This window comes from Salmo trutta, chromosome 17 (genome assembly GCF_901001165.1).
Source record: "Salmo trutta chromosome 17, fSalTru1.1, whole genome shotgun sequence".
NCBI classification, from domain to species: Eukaryota; Metazoa; Chordata; class Actinopteri; order Salmoniformes; family Salmonidae; genus Salmo; species Salmo trutta.
In genome coordinates, this window is record NC_042973.1 from 49,809,603 (window position 1) to 49,833,036 (window position 23,434).

The following is a 23,434-nucleotide window of genomic DNA, read 5'->3' on the forward strand; positions in this document are numbered from 1 at the left end:
TCTCCTAGAGATGAATGTACTTTGGTGCGAAAAGTGCAAATCAATCCCAGAACAACAGCAAAGGACCTTGTGAAGATGCTGGAGGAAACCAGTACAGACGTATCTATATCCACAGTAAAATGAGTCCTATATCGACATAACCTGAATGGCCGCTCAGCAAGGAAGAAGCCACTGCTCCAAAACAGCCATAAAAAAGCCAGACTACGGTTTGCAACTGCACATGGGGACAAAGATCGTACTTTTTGGAGAAATGTCCTCTGGTCTGATGAAACAAAATAGAACTGTTTGGCCATAATGACCATCGTTGTGTTTGGAGGAAAAAGGGGGAGGCTTGCAAGCCGAAGAACACTATCCCAACAGTGAAGCACTGGGGTGGCAGCATCATGTTGTGGGGGTGCTGTCACGAATCCCACCGAAGGTGGCTCCCCTGCCTGCTCGGGCGGCGCTCGGCGGTCGTCGTCACCGACCTACTAGCCGCCGCTGATCCCTTTTTCCTTTTCGTTTGGTATGTCTTATTGTTTGACTCCTACCACCACTCCTAGCAACATTGTGACAGAATCCCGCACCTGCTATGGAGTCAGCAGGAGCAGCCTCCCCTCCTCTCCCATCGATGGAGGAACGGGTCCTTCACCATACCACCATCCTCCACCGAATCGGCTCAGCGATGGAGCAGATGATGGAAAGGATGGACCGATGGGAGAGGAGTGGCCTCCCTACCGCATCCCCAGCACCAAATCCCCCTCCACCATCTACCCCTCCACCGACGTCCGGACCCGGAGCCCTACGCCTGGCTCTCCCCAGGGAGTACAATGGAGCGGCGGCTGGGTGCCAGGGGTTCCTGCTACAGTTGGATTTGTACCTGGCTACCGTTTATCCAGCTCCCTCGGGAGAGGAGAGCGTAAGCGTCCTCGTCTCCTGCTTAACGGGACGTGCCCTGGAGTGGGCCAACGCAGTGTGGTATGGCCCAGACTCGGCAAGGGATCATTACCCCGAGTTCACCCGCCGTTTCCGGGCCGTGTTCGACCACCCAGCAGAAGGCCGGGCGGCGGGTGAACGGCTGTTCCACCTGCGTCAGGAGACGAGGAGCGCACAGGACTTTGCTCTGGAGTTCCGGACCTTGGCTGCTGGAGCGGGGTGGAACGACAGGGCCCTGATGGACCACTATAGGTGTAGCCTCCGGGAGGACGTCCGCCGTGAGCTAGCCTGTCGGGACACTACCCTGTCACCAGATGAACTGATCGACATGTCCATTCGTCTCGACAACCTGCTGGCTGCGCGCGGGCGTCCAGACGGGGCCCTGTTGGTTCCACCTCCAGGTCCTCCAGCTCCCATACCTATGGAGCTAGGGGGGGCCGCGTCCAGGGGAACCGGAGGAGGAGGCTCCCCTTGTCCCCAGTGTGGTCGGAGAGGACACTCTACCGACCGGTGCTGGGGGAGCTCCTCTGGGAATCGGGATGGCAGGCGGAGCACTCTTCGTCCATCTCAGGTGAGTAAGCACCAACCTCACCCAGAGCTCCCTGTTGGTCACATGTTCGTTTTAGTAACTTTCCCCTTGTTTTCTCCCTCTTTCCAGCATAAGGCGCTAGTCGATTCAGGCGCAGCTGGAAACTTTATGGATCGTGGGCTCGCATTAAGGCTAGGGATTCCCCTGGTGTCGTTGGACCAACCTTTCCCCGTGCACTCCTTAGATAGCCGACCATTAGGGTCAGGACTGGTCAGGGAGGCCACGGTGCCACTGGACATGGTAACGCAGGGGGATCATGGGGAACGGATTAGTCTCTTCCTCATTGATTCTCCTGCGTTTCCAGTGGTGCTGGGGATTCCCTGGCTGGCCAATCACAATCCCAATATTTCGTGGAGACAGGGGGCTCTCAGAGGGTGGTCAGAGGAGTGCTCAGGCAGGTGTAAGGGAGTTTCCATCGGTGCGACGATGGTGGAGAGTCCAGACCAGGTTTCCACAGTGCGCATTCCCTCAGAATATGCCGATTTGGCTATCGCCTTCTGTAAAAAGAGGGCGACCCGATTACCACCTCATCGACGAGGGGATTGCGTGATAAATCTCCAGGTAAACGCTGCACTTCCCAGGAGTCATGTGTACCCATTGTCACAGGAGGAGACGTTGGCTATGGAGACATATGTCATGGAATCTCTGAGACAGGGGTATATACGGCCCTCCATGTCACCCGTCTCCTCGAGTTTCTTTTTCGTGAAGAAAAAGGATGGAGGTTTGCGCCCGTGCATTGATTATAGAGGTCTAAATTCCATCACAGTAGGGTTCAGTTACCCACTACCTCTCAATCATTTCACGGCGCGCGTTTTTTCACGAAACTGGACCTCAGGAGCGCTTACAATCTGGTGCGTATCCGGGGAGGAGACGAGTGGAAAACCGCATTCAGTACCACATCGGGCCACTATGAGTACCTCGTCATGCCGTACGGGTTAAAGAATGCTCCAGCCGTCTTTCAATCCTTTGTTGACGAGATTCTCAGGGACCTGCACGGGCAGGGGGTGGTGGTGTATATTGACGACATCCTGATTTATTCCGCCACCCGCGCCGCGCATGTCTCCCTGGTGCGCAAGGTGCTTGGGCGACTGCTGGAGAATGACCTGTACGTCAAGGCTGAGAAATGTGAGTTTTTCAAACGAGCCGTTTCCTTCCTTGGGTATCGCATTTCCACCTCGGGGGTGGTGATGGAGGATGACTGCGTTAAAGCCGTGCGTAATTGGCCGACTCCGACCACGGTAAAGGAGGTGCAGCGGTTTTTAGGGTTTGCCAATTACTACCGGAGGTTTATCCGGGGCTTTGGTCAAGTTGCGGCTCCCATTACCTCACTGCTGAAGGGGGGTCCGGCGCGCTTGCGCTGGTCAGCAGAGGCGAACAGAGCGTTCAGTCGCCTGAAGGAGCTGTTTACCGTCGCTCCAGTGCTGGCTCATCCGGATCCCTCTTTGGCATTCATAGTGGAGGTGGACGCGTCCGAGACTGGGGTGGGGGCCGTGCTATCACAGCGCTCGGGCACGCCACCCAAACTCCGCCCGTGCGCTTTATTTTCTAGGAAGCTAGGGCCGGCGGAGCAGAACTATGACGTGGGGGACAGGGAGTTGTTAGCTGTGGTCAAGGCTCTGAAGGTGTGGAGACATTGGCTTGAGGGGGCTAAGCACCCTTTCCTCATCTGGACTGACCACCGTAATCTCGAGTACATCCGGGCAGCTAGGAGACTGAATCCGCGTCAGGCCAGGTGGGCCATGTTCTTTACCCGTTTCCGGTTCACGATCTCTTATCGGCCAGGTTCACAGAACACGAAGGCCGACGCACTGTCCCGCCTATATGACACCGAGGAGAGGGCAATCGATCCGGCTCCCATTCTTCCGGCGTCGTGTTTGGTAGCTCCGGTGGTATGGGAGCTGGACGCGGAGATCGAGCGGGCGTTACGGTCGGAACCTGCACCATCGCAGTGTCCGGCAGGTGTTCAGTACGTACCGCTTGGTCTCCGTGATCGATTGATTCGATGGGCCCATAATCTCCCCTCTCCGGGTCACCCTGGGATCGAGAGGACAGTGCGGAACCTGAGGGGAAAGTACTGGTGGCCCACCTTGGGTAAGGACGTGCGGTTCTATGTTTCCTCCTGCTCGGTGTGCGCTCAGAGCAAGGCTCCTCGACACCTGCCTAGAGGGAAATTACACCCCCTCCCCGTTCCACAGCGGCCGTGGTCACACTTGTCAGTGGACTTCCTCACTGACCTTCCCGTATCTCAGGGGAACACCACTATCCTGGTCGTTGTGGATCGGTTCTCGAAGTCCTGTCGTCTCATCCCGTTGCCCGGTCTCCCTACGGCTCTGCAGACTGCGGAGGCACTGTTTACCCATGTCTTCCGGCACTACGGGGTGCCCGAGGACATCGTTTCTGATCGGGGTCCCCAGTTCACCTCCAGAGTTTGGAGGGCGTTCATGGAACATTTGGGGGTCTCAGTCAGCCTGACCTCGGGTTTCCACCCCGAGAGTAATGGGCAGGTGGAGAGGGTGAACCAAGAGGTGGGTAGGTTTCTAAGGACGTATTGCCAGGACCGGCCCAGAGAATGGACGAGATACGTGCCATGGGCAGAAATAGCCCAAAATTCTCTACGGCACTCATCAACCAACATGTCACCGTTCCAGTGCGTGTTGGGCTACCAGCCGGTCCTGGCTCCATGGCACCAGAGCCAGACCGAGGCTCCTGCGGTGGAGGATTGGGTGCAACGCTCGAAGGACACCTGGAGAGCCGTCAAAGACGCACTCACAAAGGTGAGTGGACGGCAAAAGAAGAGCGCTGACCAGCACCGCAGTGAGACCCCTGTGTTTGCACCAGGGGATCGAGTCTGGCTCTCGGCTAGAAACCTGCCCCTCCGCTTGCCCTGCCGGAAGCTGGGCCCGCAGTGTGTAGGGCCGTTTAAAGTCCTGAGGAGGATAAACGAGGTGTGTTACCGGTTACAACTTCCATCTTACTACCGTATTAACCCCTCGTTTCATGTGTCTCTCCTCAGGCCGGTGGTGGCTGGTCCCATGCAGGAAGGTGAGGTGCCGGAGGTTCCTCCCCCCCCGCTGGACATTGGGGGGTCCCCGGCGTATAGGATATGCGCCATTCTGGACTCCAGACTTCGGGGGGGGGGGGGGCCTACAGTACCTCGTCGACTGGGAGGGGTACGGCGCGGAGGAGAGGTGCTGGGTACCCAGGAGGGACATTTTGGACCCCCCACTACTGAGGGAGTTCCACCGCCTTCATGGGGATCGCCCTGCGCCTCGTCCTCCGGGTCACCCTCGAGGTCGGTGGCGGCGTGCTGCGGGAGCCGCGCGTCAGGAGGGGGGTACTGTCACGAATCCCACCGAAGGTGGCTCCCCTGCCTGCTCGGGCGGCGCTCGGCGGTCGTCGTCACCGACCTACTAGCCGCCGCTGATCCCTTTTTCCTTTTCGTTTGGTATGTCTTATTGTTTGCACCTGTTCCTCATTTGGTCTTTTGATTTGGGTTATTTAAGCCTGGTTAGCCCGTGTTGTGCGGGATTATTTTAGCGTCAGGTTGTACTTTTGTCGTTGGATGTGCTGGCGATTTATTACTTATTATTATATGCATGCTGTGCACCCGTTTTGGGCACTTGGCAATTTTCCCACGCCGTTTGTGTTGGCGTTGATCGTGTTGTTTTTTTGTTCAAATAAACACGAAATTCCGTACCTCTGCTCTCTGCGCCTGACTCCTACCACCACTCCTAGCAACATTGTGACAGGTGCTTTGCTGCAGGATGGACTGGTGCACTTCACAAAATAGATGGCATCATGAGGTAGGAAATTTTGTGGATATATTGAAGCAACATCTCAAGACATCAGTCAGGAAGTTAAAGCTTGGTCAAAAATGGGTCTTCCAAATGGACAATGACCCCAAGCATACTTCCAAAGTTGTGGAAAAATGGCTTAAGGACAACAAAGTCAAGGTATTGGAGTTGCCATCACAACGCTGTCACGTCCTGACCCTTGTAAGAGGTCATTTTCTATAGTAGATGGGTCAGGGCGTGACAGGGGGTGTTTGGTTGGTTTTCTTGTTTTCTATTTCTAGGTTTTGTGTTCTAGGTTTTCTATTTCTATGTTGTTGTTTTTATGGGTTGATCTCCAATTGGAGGCAGCTGGTCCTCGTTGCCTCTGATTGGAGATCCTATTTAAGTAGGGGGGTTTTCTTTTTGGGTTTGTGGGTTGTTAATTTTGAGTAGTGTGTTTTCCTCTCTGCGTCACGGTTTGTTGTTTTTTGTATTTCTAGTATTTGGTGTATTGCAACGTTTCTCTATAAATAAAAAGATGTGGAACTACAACCATGCTGCGCGTTGGTCCGATCATTCTGACAGCCGTGACAAACGCCCTGACCTCAATCCCATAGAAAATTTGTCGGCAGAACTGAAAAAGTGTGTGCGAACAAGGAGGCCTACAAACCTATCTCAGTTACACCAGCTCTGTCAGGAGGAATGGGCCAAAATTCACCCAACTTACTGTGGGAAGCCTGTGGAAGGCTACCCGAAACGTTTGACCCAAGTTAAACAATTTAAAGGCAATGCTACCAAATACTAATTGAGTGTAGTATGTAAACCTCACCCACTGGGAATGTGATGAAAGAAATAAAAGCAGAAATAAATTATTCTCTATACTATTATTCTGACATTTCACATTCTTAAAACAAAGTGGTGATCCTAACTGACCTAAGACAGGGAATTTTTATTAGGATTAAATGTCAGGAATTGTGAAAAACAGTTTAAATGTATTTGGCTAAAGTGTATGTAGACTTCCGACTTCAACTGTAGCTCTACATGCCTCAAGACTGCAACAGTAGGATTCATGTTCATCACTCACCACGTTAGGTGATCAGATGCTCCAAAAACATATGTCTCTGAAAAACAAATCAATGCTAGCTAGCTAAGTTTTTTCCTCGTTGGACCTGCATTTACATTGTATCCAATTTCGTTTGTGTTGTTGTTGGTTTATCTTTCTGTAACTTTGTACGGTTTGCATGTGTAGGTGCTTATTGTGTCATGATTGCAACGTGTCCCGATATCTTTTACAACTCTTCCGTTATATGGTTTATATGCTTTTATTGTCCATTCTGGAATGCTCTCTAACCAATCAGAACCAGTATTCATCAACGCTATGGTATAAATATATATACATGTCATTTAGCAGACGGTCTTATCCTAAACGACTTGCAGGAGCAGTTAGGGTTACGTGCATTGCTCAAGGGCACATCGATAGATTTTTTACGTAGTCAGCTTGGGGATTCAAATCAGTGAACTTTCAGTTACTGGTCCAACGCTCTTAACCACTAGGCTAGCTAACCGTGGCTCTATGCGCTCTCTGGCAAATAATGCAACTTTTCCCATTGAACGCTCATCGTTGATTATCACTTACGGATAACTCATTTATAATGGCTTATTCATGAGTTTTTATATAAACCAAGTTTTTATAAAGAGTAAAACCATTCAATGTCTCACCTGAACACAGCTCTGTGGCTCTGCTCTTGCTCTACTCCATCTAATACACAGGAAAACAGGCCAAAGGACTCCGCACCTGGAGCACACAAGGCAGGAGAGGAGCTTTAGGTCACTGTGATAAAAATGGAATAACAAAGTGCCAAAACAAGAGTACTATACAGGAGTAACTTTGCTGAATTTGGTGTCTTTCAATCATGTTAAATAGGGCATTCTAACTTCTGTAATTCCTTTGAAGTAAGAAAGTAAGTACAGCTCTTTGTCTTCAGAAATATAAACATGGTTTCAATGAATTTACAATACAATTGAGTATGAGCATTATCCTGAGCCAGGTCTGCCTCGGGAAAAAAAGGGTAATTGGCAGCAGCCAGTCACACAAAACTCACCAGAGGAGTGTAAATGTCTGTTCACGAACACATTGCGGAACTTGCGTGTTCGAGGTCCCCCGCCAACTCCTGCCTCAGAGGACGAAGAAGCCCTCGACAGACGTGATGACTTCCGTTCTCTCTTCAGCTCGCTGTGATCCACCTCATAGTCCTCTTCCTCGTTGGCTGACTCATATACCGTCTCTGTGTCGCTTTCATCGCTGTAGCTCTGGTAGCACTGCTTCAAGCTCACCAGTTCTAACTTGGCGTGCTCGTCCACCACTAGGGTGTACTTAACAGAGTCATAGGAGAGGCCATCGGCCTCGGAGCTCTGAGCGCGTGCAGTCCGCAGGGCCCCCGACCCCCCCGACTCACCCTTAGAGCTAGACTTAGAGCCCCTGTCCCACAACCCCCTTTCCCGCTCCCCTCCCTCACTGTCAGATGGCCTAAAGCATGAGGAGATGGAGAAGGAACGTGGAGGAGGTGCAGGGGGGTGCAGGTAGACCTCGTCCTCCTCGCTGATGGAGGGGTTTGTTCGGTTGGGGAGGGCAGTGTTTGTGTACGCTGGGGGTCCCTCCGTGTCGGAGCTGATTGACATGCGATTGCCCTCGCTGCTCTGAGACAGGAAGGGACGGTCAGAGTCTGGACGGTCAGTGTCTGTGTTCTTCTGGTGTACCGGTGTCAGGTAGATCTCCTCCGTGGCTTCTGGCTGGCGCTCCTCCTCACGGCAGCATCCCCGCCCTTGCCCCTGTCCTCCTCGCCCCCTGCTCCCATCCCTATCCCCATCCACAGCTTTGTCTCTCATACTGCCTGCTTTCGGCTTTGCTGCTGTAGTCTGATTGTGTGGAGCAGTGGAGGACTTCTTATCCCGCTGCTTTGCATCACGCTGCCTGCCCCGTGATTCTGTAGGTCCATGTGAGATGAACGTGGAGTAGTCCTTGCTGTATGCCTTGACTGCCTTCTCTGGTACTGTGCCTCTGTGTTGGGGTTGTTTGGCCACAGAGCCATCGTTGTGCTGCTGGACTTTAGACTCATCATTGACCTGCTCATTAGTGGGTGTCAGATCGCCTTTAACACACACAAACAAAACAACAACACAAGCAAAAACAAAAGATTATTAATTAGGCCTCAAACTGCTGAAGGATTATAAGGGATGTAGCTACAGTAACAGTATCCATGCTACTCGGTAAAGAGTTACAGGATGAGAGCCATTGTTGGGTTTCCTGGCCAACACGCTCTTATTGTATGTATCATACTGAAGTATGAGAACACCGAAGATGTTGGGCTTTTAATATTTTCTATTTCTTGAACATTTTAAAGATTATGACTGTGAGTGTTCATGTCAGGGTCACCTTATGAAGGGATTAGCGGATTGGAGTTGAATAAATTACTGTACTGTAGTGTTGACATACGTGCAATTACTTTGTGCTCATTGACACAAATGAAATAAAAAGGTGTAGAAAAATGCCACTGAAAGTTGTCATTTTCTAAATGCTTCCACTTCTGCGAACAGAAACGTTGCTGCCTTGTTCAAAGGTAATGTTGGTATTACTCTCACAAGAAAGTACTGTATACACGTACAGTATATGGTTTAAACCAGTGAATATCCCATTCTCACCTGTTATGTGGGGGGAGGAGGAGTTTGAGTTTGACAGATTCTCCTTCCATGTGTCCTTCTTTCCAAATGAGTTGTTGTTAATTGTATCCTTGTCCTACAATGATATTACAGACAGAGAGAGAGGTAAAGATCGAGAGACAGGAAGAGAGAGAGGAGAGAAAGATAGTTAGATGTAACTTTTCTTTGATAAACATTACATCACCCTTTAAGAGTGTGCGTACACACACAGAGTCTTGCACAGCTAACCTTGTAAGGACACACAATTCAGTCACATTCAAAATCCTATTTTCCCTAACCCCTAACCCTAAACCTAACCTGTACTCTCACCCTTACACCTTTTATTTATTTATTTCACCTTTATTTAACCAGCTAGGCAAGTTGAGAACAAGTTCTCATTTACAATTGCGACCTGGCCAAGATAAAGCAGGCAGATTGACACATACAACAACACAACACAGAGTTACACATGGAGTAAAACAAACATACAGTCAATAATATAGTAGAAAAATAAGTCTATATACAAAGTGAGCAAATGAGGTGAGATAAGGGAGGTAAAGGCAAAAAAAGGCCATGGTGGCGAAGTAAATACAATATAGCTGTAACGGTTGTCGTCGGGAATAGAGGACCAAAACGCAGCAGGAATGTGGATGCTCATCTTGTATTTATTTTAAAATAAAGAGAATAACAAAAACGAAGAACTCACGAACAACAAAACAGTCTTGTCATGCTCACACAGGCAAAACAAGAAACAATCTCCCACAACACCAAACCAAACAATTACCCATATATAGGACTCTCAATCAGAGGCAACGAGAAAGCACCTGCCTCCAATTGAGAGTCCAACCCCCCATCAACCTAAACATAGAAATACAACAAACCAAAAAGAATATAGAAATACAAAACATAGAACATAGACCAAAACCCGGAAATAATAAATCAAACACCCTACTACATAAATCCCCACCCCGAAGCACATAAACAAAATACCCTCTGCCACGTCCTGACCAAACTACAATAACAAATAACCCTTATACTGGTCAGGACGTGACAATAGCAAGTAAAACACTGGAATGGTAGATTTGTAGTGGAAGAAAGTGCAAAGTAGAAATAATGGGGTGCAAAGGAGCTAAATAAATAAATACAGTAGGGGAAGAGGTAGTTGTTTGGGCTAAATTATAGATGGGCTATGTACAGGTGCAGTACTCTGTGAGCTGCTCTGACAGCTCGTGCTTAAAGCTAGTGAGGGAGATAAGTGTTACCAGTTTTAGAGATTTTTGTAGTTTGTTCCAATCATTGGCAGCAGAGAACTAGAAGGAGAGGCGGCCGAAGGAGGAATTGGCTTTGGGGGTGACCAGAGAGATATACTGTACCTTCTGGAGCGCGTGCAACAGGTGGGTGCTGCTATGGTGACCAGCGAGCTGAGATAAGGGGGAACTTTACCTAGCAGCGTCTTGTAGATGACCTGGAGCCAGTGGGTTTGGCGACGAGTATGAAGCGAGGGCCAGCCAACGAGAGCTTACAGGTCGCAGTGGTGGGTAGTATATGGAGCTTTGGTGACAAAACGGATGGCACTGTGATAGACTGCATCCAATTTATTGAGTAGGGTATTGGAGGCTATTTTGTAAATGACGTTGCCGAAGTCGAGGATCGGTAGGATGGTCAGTTTTACGAGGGTATGTTTGGCAGCATGAGTGAAAGATGCTTTGTTGCAAAATAGGAAGCTAATTCTAGATTTAACTTTGGATTGGAGATGTTTGATGTGAGTCTGGAAGGAGAGTTTACAGTCTAACCAGACACCTAGGTATTTGTAGTTGTCCACATATTCTAAGTCAGAACCGTCCATAGTAGTGATTCTGGACGGGCGGGCAGGTGAAGGCAGCGATCGGTTGAAGAGCATGCATTTAGTTTTACTTGTATTTAAGAGAAGTTGGAGGCCACGGAAGGAGAGTTGTATGGCATTGAAGCTTGTCTGGAGGGTAGTTAACACAGTGTCCAAAGAAGGGCCAGAAGTATACAGAATGGTGTCGTCTGCATAGAGGTAGATCAGAGACTCACCAGCAGCAAGAGTGACATTATTGATGTATACAGAGAAAAGAGTCGGCCCAAGAATTGAACCCTGTGGCACCCCCCATAGAGACTGCCAGATGCCCGGACAACAGGCCCTCCGATTTGACACACTTAACTCTATCGGAGGAGTAGTTGGTGAACCAGGCGAGGCAATCATTTGAGGAACCAAGGCTATTGAGTCTGCCGATGAGGATGTGGTGATTAACAGAGTCGAAAGCCTTGGCCAGGTCAATGAATACGGCAGCACAGTATTGTTTCTTATCGATGGCGGTTAAGATATCGTTTAGGACTTGAGCGTGGCTGAGGTGCACCCATGACCAGCTCTGAAACCAGATGGCATAGTGGAGAAGGTGTGGTGGGATTCGAAATGGTCGGTAATCTGTTTGTTGACTTGGCTTTCGAAGACTTTAGAAAAGCAGGGTAGGATAGATATAGGTCTGTAGCAGTTTGGGTTAAGAGTGTCCCCCCCTTTGAAGCGGGGGATGACCACAGCTGCTTTCCAATCTTTGGGAATCTCAGACGACACGAAAGAGAGGTTGAACAGGCTAGTAATAGGGGTTGCAACAATTTCGGCAGATCATTTTTAGAAAGAAAGGGTCCAGATTGTCTAGTCCGGCTGATTTGTAAGGGTCCAGATTTTGCAGCTCTTTCAGAAGATCAGCTGACTGGATTTGGGAGAAGGAGAAATGGGGAAGGCTTGGGCAAGTTGCTGTGGGGGTTGCAGTGCTGTTGACCGGAGTAGGGGTAGCCAGGTGGAAAGCATGGCCAGCCGTTGTCACGGTTGTCGTCGGTGAAGGAGGACCAATACGCAGCAGGTACGTGTATGCTCATCTTGATTTTTAATTACTTCCAAAAATGAACATACAAAAATAACAAAGAAACGAACGATCAACAAAAACAGTCTGGCCAAGCAAAGCTCAACACAGAACAATCACCCACGAATCACAAACACAAACACACCCCAATATATGGGACTCTCAATCAAACACAACATAGAAACACTCTCACCAGACTACACATAGAAATACATAAACATAGACTATAAACCACAACCCCGGAAATACTACATCAAACACCCTTTAAACAAACACACCACCCTGAACCACATAAAACAAATACCCTCTGTCACGTCCTGACCAAACTACAATACTAATTAACCCTTATACTGGCCAGGACGTGACAGTACCCCCCCCCCCCCCCCCTTAAAGGTGCTAACCCCGGAAGCACCTTTAAAACAAAAAACAAAACAAAAACAACAACCCCAAACAACAAAACAAAAATTCCCCTCTACTAAAGGGAGGGAAGGGAGGGTGGCTGCCGTCAACGACGGCACTGTGCTACACCCCCCCCTCCCCAACCCACCTATATCAGGAGGTGGCTCCGGTTCAGGCCTTTCCCGGCAGTCGGGCCACTCTGGCAGTTCGGGGCAGTCTGGCCAGTCTGGCAGCTCGGGGCAGTCTGGCAACTCGGGGCAGTCTGGCAACTCGGGGCAGTCTGGCAACTCGGGACAGTCTGGGCAGTCTGGCAACTCGGGACAGTCTGGGCAGTCTGGCAACTCGGGACAGTCTGGGCAGTCTGGCAACTCGGGACAGTCTGGGCAGTCTGGCAGCTCGGGACAGTCTGGGCAGTCTGGCAACTCCGGCAGTTCAGGGCAGTCTGGCCACTCCGGCAGTTCAGGGCAGTCTGGCCACTCCGGCAGTTCAGGGCAGTCTGGCCACTCCGGCAGTTCAGGGCAGTCTGGCCACTCCGGCAGTTCAGTGCAGTCTGGCCACTCCGGCAGTTCAGCGCAGTCTGGCCACTCCGGCAGTTCAGGGCAGTCTGGCCACTCCGGCAGTTCAGCGCAGTCTGGCCACTCCGGCAGTTCAGCGCAGTCTGGCTACTCCGGCAGTTCAGCGCAGTCTGGCCACTCCGGCAGTTCAGCGCAGTCTGACCACTCCGGCGACTGTTGACTGGCGGGCAGCTCCGACGACTGTTGACTGGCAGGCAGCTCCGACGACTGTTGACTGGCGGGCAGCTCCGACGACTGTTGACTGGCGGGCAGCTCCGACGACTGTTGACTGGCGGGCAGCTCCGACGACTGTTGACTGGCGGGCAGCTCCGACGACTGTTGACTGGCGGGCAGCTCCGACGACTGTTGACTGGCGGGAAGCTCTGACGACTGTTGACTGGCGAGGCTGGGTTTACGCACTTGCAGGCTAGTGCGGGGAGCGGGAACAGGACGAGTCGGACTGGGTTGATGCACTTCCGGGTCCGCACGAGAGACAGGAGCTGGAAACCCAGGGCTATGGAGGCGCACAGCCGGTCTAGATCTTACCTCCTGCACAACCCGCCTTGGCTGGATGGAACTAGTAGCCCTGTACGAGCGGAGTGCTCGTACAGGGCAGACTGGGCTGTGCAGGGGCCTGATGGTAGCCGTGCGTAGAGCGGGAGTTGGGTAGCCTGGTCCTCGGAGGCGTACCGGCGTCCAGATGCGCTGCGCAGGCATCCTCCTACCAGGCTGGATGCCCGCTCTAGCACGGCACCTGCGAGGGGCTGGAATAACTCGCACCGGACTGTGCGTGCGTATGGGTGAGATAGTGCGCTTCTCAGCGAAACATAGCGCTCTCCACCCCGTACGCTCCTCCATATAACCACGGGTAGCTGGCTTCCGGCTCTTCCTTCGCCTAGCCAAACTACCCGTGTGCCCCCCCAAAAATTTTTCTTGGGGGTGCCTCTCGTGCTTCTCCCTCAGCGCGTCTCTGGCCTCGTACCACCGCCTCTCTGCCTTGGCTGCCTCAATTTCCCACTGCCAAGGTCCGGCCCCGTCCAGAACTTCCTCCCAAGTCCACTTCTCCCGCCAGTCCAACTCAAACGCCGTCTGCTCCTTCCTCTGCTGCTTGGTCCTTGAGTGGTGGGTGATTCTGTCACGGTTGTCGTCGGTGAAGGAGGACCAATACGCAGCAGGTACGTGTATGCTCATCTTGATTTTTAATTACTTCCAAAAATGAACATACAAAAATAACAAAGAAACGAACGATCAACAAAAACAGTCTGGCCAAGCAAAGCTCAACACAGAACAATCACCCACGAATCACAAACACAAACACACCCCAATATATGGGACTCTCAATCAAACACAACATAGAAACACTCTCACCAGACTACACATAGAAATACATAAACATAGACTATAAACCACAACCCCGGAAATACTACATCAAACACCCTTTAAACAAACACACCACCCTGAACCACATAAAACAAATACCCTCTGTCACGTCCTGACCAAACTACAATACTAATTAACCCTTATACTGGCCAGGACGTGACAGCCGTAGAAAAATGCTTATTGAAATTCTCACACACCCTAACCCCAACCTTAACCCTAACCTTAACCTAAAAACCTAACACTAAAATTAACCCTAGCTCCTAACCCTAACCCCATAGAAATAGCATTAGCCTTCTGGTCCCCACAAGAATAGTTAGACACATCCACACACACACACACACACACACACACACACACACACACACACACACACACACACACACACACACACACACACACACACACACACACACACACGCACACACACACACACAAAGGAGTGGCTGTTAAAAAGCGTGAGTGGTTGTTCTGCCTAAGAAGATGGCTGTTCTCTATTCTCTATTATTACCACACAGTCCAGCCCAGTCAGTCCACAGCCCTTTTCTAGCCAAGCAGCTCTATGATCAATGACTTTTCTCAGCTGTCAATCACATTTACCCAGTCCTAGCCTCTGTTCCAGGCCTCCTGCAGCTGAGTGATGAACGAGGCTTTGGACTACGGTAACGCGAGATCACAGCCATCTAAATATATGGCGCTGGCTTGGGGCGAGACTCACCAAGCCCTGATGACATCATCTCACATACCATCACAATCTGATCCGGCTGCCAGGAAGAGGAATCAGGAGCTAGCCAATAAAGAGGAAGTCAAGACTGTTACACTACACAGCAGCACACTGTCATAGAGACCATTCACAGTGATGATGCTGACTCACAGTCGTGATGCAGCTGCTGCTGGGCACTGGAACTGGCTCTGTTACCATGGTTACCATGGCCAGGAACTGGAGGAGAGAGAAACTGTGTGTAGGTGTGTGTGTGTGTGTTTCTTTGGTGTGTCGGGTTTGTGTTGATAGAACGGTTTGATGTTGAAAGCTCCAAGTTCTATATATGAAATGAAAATGAGACATTTTGGAATTCATGGGACTGTGTTATCATTTTGGTAGCTGTTATCCCTTTGGTTGAAGTCTTCGGGTCTCAGGTAAGGTTACTCTTCACGTAGCTTCACAAACTTTGGTACACTTCACCCTCCCCCTTGGCCTCCTGTCCTCCTGTCCACAGTAACCAACCCCAGCAACTGATAACCATCCACTGTGTACTCTGATTCATGACACCACCATAATCAGTCATATTGCTCTGAGAGATTCAAGTCTCTTCAGGTCTCAGGCAACATGGCACCGGCATAGTTTAGAGTAGTATCATAATGTCTAATAGCCTAATTGTCAGAAAAGTGTTCAGCCCAAATAAACAATTGTGATGACTGTAATGATAATTGATCTGCGGTGTGCCCAATAAGCTGCATTGGCCACACACCTACTTACGTGTGTGGCCAATGCAGCTTACATATGTACTCACGCATGAACACACACACACACACACACACACGCACACGCGCGCACACACACACACACACACACACACACACACACACACACACACACACACACACACACACACACACACACACACACACACACACACACACACGGCTCAACCCATCCTTCACAACAGCGTGATGTAACAAGGTGGGACACATAGTGACGGCAACAGCCATGGTGACATATGGCTGGCAGATGTTGTTCACAATCAAAGCAATCCGGTTTTTAGTCTCAACAAAGGGGCTAAAGTTTCTAAGTAATCGTTCACCTTGATCACATTAGAAACCTGAGTGGGTGTGATATAGTATAGAGCAGGGCTCTACAACCCTGTTGCTGGAGAGCTAGCCTCCTGTTGTTGGTTTTCACTCCACCCCAGTTGTAACTAACCTCATTCAGCTTATCAACCAGCTAACTATTACTAGAATCAGGGGCGCTCGACTAGGTTTGGAGCTAAAACCAACAGAAACAGGGTTGGAGAGCCCTGCTATAGTCACTTGATCTTGAGGGGGATGTAAGCTCAAGGACTGTGAAAATAGGCAGTGAACACCACCATTCAGATAGCCTGGTCCCAGATCGGTTTGTACTGCCTTGCTACAGCACAAACAGATCTGGGACCAGGCTATCTGAATCAAGCTTTCACTACCTGTTTCCCTAGTCCTTGAGCTCAAGTGTCTCTGTAATTGTACCAGGCTACCACTCAGACAGAGTAGGAGTGAGACATAAAACATGGTTAGCCTAATCCTTCCCAACACAGCGTGAGACCACGAGCAGCAGCAGGGCTCTGAGGCCAGGTCGTGTTGTGGTGCCATACACAGAGACGTTAGTCACGTGACCAGGTCTGACAGGGCCAGAATTAGGAATTGCACCTCCTAGAGGGGAAAACATCCTGGGCCTCCCTCTATCCTCCCCAGGCCACACCTGGATTAAAAAATAAATACTTTCAAAATCTTTCAAATACTTTTAGCATTTGCTTTAGTCTGCTTAGAGTGCCAGATGGACAGGGTCTGAGTCTAAAGTGGATGTGATGTTAAGTTATTTGATGGGAAGGAACCTTGACAGGGTAAGGATTAACCAGTCAGTGTAGCAGGTTATCCAAACCTACATCTGGTCACGCACCTTATCCTGGTTTGCCTGATCTTCTTTGAATTTAATCAGAAGTCTGCCATAAAGACATTGTTCTCATCATTCATGAATGTCCTTGTGAAACAGATTTTTTGAAACATCTTCTTTTTAGCATCTTAATGTTTTGGTTATAACTGATTATAACCGGTTGTATCTGATTATTACTGGTTTCAACTGGTTATACCTGATTTTAACGAGTTATAACTGGGTGGAGTTGTTTGGGTGGGTACATATATCATACATACAATACATACACACTGGACATAGATTACAATAATCCTACCAATGGCTTAGGTTAAAAGATGAAACCGTCAAACATTCAAACTGCAGTCTGCACTCTACTACTAGAGACTGTAGAGTATTTGGTCGTGCTGAGCGTTGTGGGCAATTACTAAGATCATTCCAAATCTCCGCCAGAGAAATGACAGCCCTCTCCTCATCGTATACTTCTTCAATGAAGACAGGTCTGAAGCTCACTGGACTATATCAAAGCATCCAAGCAATAATAAACCATTTTTGTTACGACAGATACTAACCTACAAAATCTCATTCTGGCAAGAGGTCTATTCTGAGGGAAAGATCAAAGATATTTTATAAAGATCAACATGAGATGCAATGGATGAAAGACGAGTGAACAGATCCTCACTCGTTTAGTCACTCTACATAGGATTGTCATTGTAAACGGCCCTATCCTTGGACTGACACTGATGGACTCTGACCTGTCCTTTCCATCGTTATCCCTAGTCAGCAGAGCACACCCTTCCTTCCCTGTCTGATGCCATTCAGCTGGCGGGGAAGCTGACAGACTCACAGAAGGACAGAAGGGTGTGCTATTTACAGACAGCAAAGATCAAGGACAGCAGTTAAACGGAGCACATGCTACAAACAGTCGTAAGCATGGGCTCCGTCGAGAGAGAAAGAGCACATTCATTATCACACGAATGAACATTTCCTCTACTGTTACAATGCTTCGATCGAGAACCACAACAGTCCCAGCATTATGCTTTTCTGGTATACAGTGGCTATCAATGTGAAATGAAAATATTTCCATTTAACGACATTAACAAATACACACTGTAGACATACTGCTTACATTACATTAAAAGGAAATCCGTATTTATATTGGTGCCTGGGTAAGGTATGCTGACTCGATACAGATAGCATTCTATACAGATTCAATTCTATCTGATCTCCCATTAATTATTTAAACAAAACAGACGGTCTGTGATCACAGAGGAGAAAATAAGCAGGATCTCTACTGTAAATTGGTGCTGGGTGTAAGCTACCAGCTTCTATACTGCTCTTATACAGATCCCATCCTATCGAATCTCATATTTCAAACAAACCTAATATGATCTATGATATACTATATGATCTGCCTGTCATCACTGGGAAGATACAGAAGCAGCCCCTTGAATGCCTCTTTACAGATTCCCTTCTATAGCTAATCCAACATTATATGAACCAAACAGATGATGTGATGATGTCGTGTCATCACAGAGGGTAGAAATAAACAGTCCCCACCTGTGTCCTGGGGGGCTGAGGAGGCTGAGGCTGCACCTGTGGAAACAACGCTAGTGTGGTGGGTCTCTTGGGCCTGTACGTATCCATAGCGATTGGATGTTCAGCAGATTTTAATTCTATCACATTGGGCTGTTTCTGCCTGACAGGAGTTAGAATGACGGCCCCTCTCTCTTCCCGGTTGAGTCTGCGGTCGTCGAGGGAACCATGGATCAGGCCCCAGTGCTCCTCTTCCTCCTGGATCTCTTCCTCAGCATCGATCAGGTCCAAGTGGAGCATCTCCGCCTGCACTTCCCCGAACCCCCGCCCGTCTGCCTTCCCCGCCTCGCTACTGGCTGGCCACGTCACATGGTCCTGGGAAGAGCCAGGCAGCAGTGTTGCAGCAGATAGAGAGAGAATAATTCAGTGAGGTGGAGGGGGAGAGGGAGGGAGGCGGAGAAAGCAATAATGAGAGCAAGTGGAGAGAGAGAGAAAGGGATTCAGTGAGGAAAAAAGGAAGGGAGGGGAAGAGGAGGAGGAGAGCAGAGCCAGTCAATCACGGCCTGGCAATGACATCAGCAGCCTGAGACTGTGGCTCGTTCTCTGCTCATGCTCACTGTAATGCCATTCTAATTCAATCATACCGTAGTAGGGTAAACCACCCTGAAAACAAACACAAGCAAAGCTGGGCTACTGTTCTGTTCTGTGAGGTATACAACAGCAGCCTGTAACACCTTTACCGTCTTTACACTGACGTCAAATCTAAAGATAATGTTAATACGGAATCATTTCTTTAACCACAAAATATTAAGATGCACACAGACCTGCTGTACTGTGCGTCAACGTCATACAACCTTCCCCTAAGCTAACGTATGGTCTGACGTCTCCATTTGACTGATACTAAAATGACAGTTCACCCTAGCAGCTAGTTTAGTAGAATATCTGCAGGGCTAAAGGTGGAGGCCAGTGATGTGATGGCCAGGCTTTAATGACGTGTGGCATGTTAGGTCTACTCGGCTCTGGAACACATGTGTACCAAGACCATCCCCGCCTGCAGTCATTCATCTGATTAGTGACTTTGGACTACTAACTCTGGATTCTACTACCACTTCTGCTTCTGCAGCGGCTACTATCTCACAGCGACGGCCCCAAAATAACAGCAAGCATACAATGGGAGCGACGTTTATCTCAATATCTCAACTTTCCGTTATGAATATTCATATTATGAAAAACAAGACCGCAACAGTGTGAAGTCAGACAGTGTGTTGTGAGGGAAGGGAGGGAGGAGTTGGTTGAGGGAAACTGGTGTAGAGGAGCTTACTTGGTCATCCAGGTTGTCGTAGTTGAGGCTGGCACCACACTGTGCGTACCAGACCTGGGTTCATATACTATTCAAAATCATTTCAAATACTTGATCTGTGCTTGATTGAGCTTGCCTGGCTTAATGGACCAATAGAAAATTCGCAAAATTGCAATCCGAGGACATTTGACACTTTGAAACTGTTTTTGAACCCAGGTGTGTGTGTGTACATGTAGATTAGCTTACTTGAGAGTCAAGGTCGTCGTAGTTAAGGCTGGCTCCAGCCTCATCAGTGATCTCTGTGACCTGAGAAAGGTCCTCGTCCTCAAACTCCTCCAGGCTGATGTCATAGGTCAGCCTGAGGACACGACATACACACCTCGTCACACCACACTACAGAAAACAAACCACGCCGTCACTCAACATCTCTGGGAGCTGAGGGCAGAGCACACTGTTTTACACACATCAGTGAGAGAGTAAACACAGGGGTGTCGCTCTCTGCAGACGACTTAGTCACACTTTCACCTTAGTGAGGTACTGCTTGATACTCCTGATGGTAGGTGGCAGTTGCACAACCAGGTGGACAACCATCTGGGCTGAAATCAAAAAGCTCTAAACCCTTTAATAAAAAGGCGTGCATTGGGGTTTGCATGAATGCCCGAGAGAGACAGGAAAAAGTGTGGTCTCTATGTCTTACATTAGCATTACTGTACGTCACTGCCAAGAAGTCTAGACCTTTATGGCAAATAAACGCTTGTCTGGTAAACACTTGTTTTAGTTATCCATTGAAAAACATTTTGTTACTTTTTACCCTAATGAATGTGACCCTGGTTTAACTCTACAGTATATAAATACTACTGTACCATTTCTCCCACTGGTCCTCCATCCACTTCTCTCCATTCTCCTCCTCCCTCCAATTCTCCCCATCCTCGTTGGACTCCATGGCCAGACTGAGGTAGAGCAACATCAGCTGGGCTGGGCAGGCAGATGGACCAGGAACTGATCGATTCAACAGGCAATTACAGCACTTCCGCCTTTCAACAGAGCATCATTCACAATCCTGACTTTTCAATCTCCATCCGCTCTGGCCCACACATCAGCATCAGCAACAACAACGACAACGACAACAACAACAACAACAACAACAACACCACCACTGATAGAGAGGGACCTTGAAGATAAAGACAGCTTATTTTCCTTTTCCGCACACACAGTATAGAGCTCTCTTCTCTTCACCACCGGCTCCACCCAGGCACTTATCTCCTCTCTGTGTATTTGTACTCCCCCTCTGGTCCAGAATAATGACTGGAGGAGGATGGGAGGATGGGGGAGGTGCAGGCTGCAGGTGGACAGTAAAGAGACTGGAGATCGGGGGACTCAATCACCCGCTTAAGCCCCAGCCCATCAGCCGTGGCTGGGTAGGTTCTCCTCCTGTAAGTCCCTGCGTCCTGTATGATGGACGGCTTGAATCGAGGCAGCTCTACTCAGGTTGCTGCCTACTCCTCCGCAGGCCAGGCAGCCATATACAGGGAGGGCCAGACTGAGGGAAGGGAAGTGGTGACTGCTAGGATCAATGGAGCTGCTGTAGTGCTGAAATAGAATCTTCTTCCCTTTTATCCCTGATCTGAGGGAGGGAGGATTTGGAAGGTCCCTGGCCCTGCTTAGAACATCATGGCTTCCATTGTGTTGTTGTGTAGGTTGGTTCTCATGCCATGGAATGACCCACGCCTTCTTCTCCTCACTCTGAACAAACTGTGACGTGATGTGTGAGCCGGTGCAGCAGAGAGAATTAACAGCTTACGTATGTCGGGGGTGTATCATTTTTAAAATGGCGGAGGAGGGCAAGTGGGCTAAGCGGTCATTACATTATTACCTCTAATGTGATTTGCTGTCCCTGTGGACATGTCCACACATTACACACTAAACTACTGTTTAAGACATGACATGCACACACATTTTACACACTACAACCCTGGCCACTAATACGTATACCACACCAGGGGTGTGTACATTACAGTTCCTTTATAATTGAATACACCAAAAAGAAAGGAGGGCAAAGTCACAGTGAAAAGTTTGACAACCTGGGCCTGTGTACATTCATAGACACAATATCCTATTCTTGGTATCCTAATCCTGTTCTTACTTTATCAAGTTACAAACCAGGATAATTATACTGTACAGGATAGCTAAAATGTCACTTTCACTGGGCCATGTCTGTATCAGATATCCGAACGGTGCTTAAAGACAGCCTTTAGCTCGTTTGTCCCTCCTCATCCTTTTATTCTTTATTGTTCACCGTGACAGTGGGATCGTCAGAGGTTACACAACCATTCAGGAATTTGTTTCTATCAGAGTTGATATCGGGGAGCGAGAGAGTGTGAGATGGAGAGACAGACACAGAGAGGAGGGAGAAACACACACACACACAAACAGAGAGAGAGAGAGAGAGAGAGAGAGAGAGAGAGGGAGAGAGAGAGACAGAGAGGGAGTCGACCAGTCTTGTTTTCCTCCTGCACTGTACATAGCTTTCAGCACATTCTGTGCTAAGAACCTACTGCATGTGGCCCTCCAGTGGCGAAATGTGGTACTGTAACTACCTACTACCAATTATAAACTGGGTGGTTCGAGCCCTGAATGTTGATTGGCTGACAGCTGTGGTATATCAGACCATGGGTATGACAAAACAGTTATTTTTGCTTCTCTAATTACGTTGGTAAACAGTTTATAATAGCATTAAGGCACCTCAGAGGTTTGTGAAATATGGCCAATATACCACGGCTAAGGGCTGTATCCAGGCACTCCGCGTTGCATCGTGTATGAGAATAGCCCTTAGCCATGGTTTATAGGACATATACCATACCTCCTCGGGCCTTATTGCTTAAATATATAATGCTATGAATTAACTATATTTATTACCATTGACAGTGAATTCCAGCATCAGGTATAGAGGTTCATATACAGATACAATCACGAAGACTGATTGGATCACTATTCTATCAGCGCTTTAATGAAAATAAAAATATTTTGACAATACAAAACAAATAAATACAACTAAATACACGTTTCCCAAAGCTCATCATGGGAATTATTTTTATAGTGAATGTACTCTTTTTGCATGGAATGTACAATATTTGGTGACAAATAATGACAAGCTTTAGATGTTAACGGGAAATAGAAATGAAGTTTACCTCTGTTAGTATATCCTAAAGGCTTATTTATAGTCAATGTAAGTACGCAACACAAGAATGCAAAATGGCTGTCCTGATTACTTAAGTAGACTATAAATTAGGCAAACTCATCCCCTTCTGGGCAGATCCACAGACAGAACAGTGCAAACAAAGAAAACGTGTTTTATGGTAATATATACAGTATAATATATACACAGGGCTGATAGATGTGCAAATATAAACAGAATATTGCGGGAATTAATACAAATCTTTATACACATGGTACTTAGCGGAACTAGTTATTATTGTATTAGTATAGACACTATTATCATTATGGGAACTTTTTCAATCAATTTAGGTTGCGGCAAGACAGATTTAGCATCCGTCAAAAATGTATTGAGGCAATGGATTTTTCTATGGGAGTCATAGGTTGAGGACAACAGAAATGATAAATGTCTATGCACAGCTTTATCCGTATTCTTCTTTTTTAAAAGTTAGCAACTCATATGTGAAAAGGTGAAACGAGTTGAATGGACAGTTTCATCCGTCTCTGTGTGGCCGCAGACTCCCTTCTCACTACCCATAGTGGGTGAGAACAGCTGGTTGCTGTTCTGTTTGACAGT

The 23,434-nt window shown here is 48.5% G+C and overlaps 1 protein-coding gene across 5 annotated transcripts in view; it reads right to left on the reverse strand.

Annotated features, from left to right (window-relative positions):
- mapk8ip1a (mitogen-activated protein kinase 8 interacting protein 1a) overlaps positions 1 to 23,434 on the reverse strand; it is a 38,844-nt gene that overhangs the window by 6,548 nt on the left and 8,862 nt on the right. For 4 of the 5 annotated variants that reach the window (XM_029697119.1, XM_029697122.1, XM_029697121.1 and 1 more), the window contains 6 exons: positions 20,508 to 20,678; positions 19,891 to 20,002; positions 18,369 to 18,719; positions 8,977 to 9,070; positions 7,380 to 8,426; positions 6,997 to 7,072 (listed from right to left, as the gene is read on the reverse strand). In XM_029697119.1, the coding sequence (XP_029552979.1) occupies positions 6,997 to 7,072; positions 7,380 to 8,426; positions 8,977 to 9,070; positions 18,369 to 18,719; positions 19,891 to 20,002; positions 20,508 to 20,611 (1,784 nt within the window). In that variant the 5' untranslated portion in view covers positions 20,612 to 20,678. The remainder of the gene's footprint in view (positions 1 to 6,996; positions 7,073 to 7,379; positions 8,427 to 8,976; positions 9,071 to 18,368; positions 18,720 to 19,890; positions 20,003 to 20,507; positions 20,679 to 23,434) is intronic. The other variant, XM_029697120.1, reaches the window with a different exon arrangement.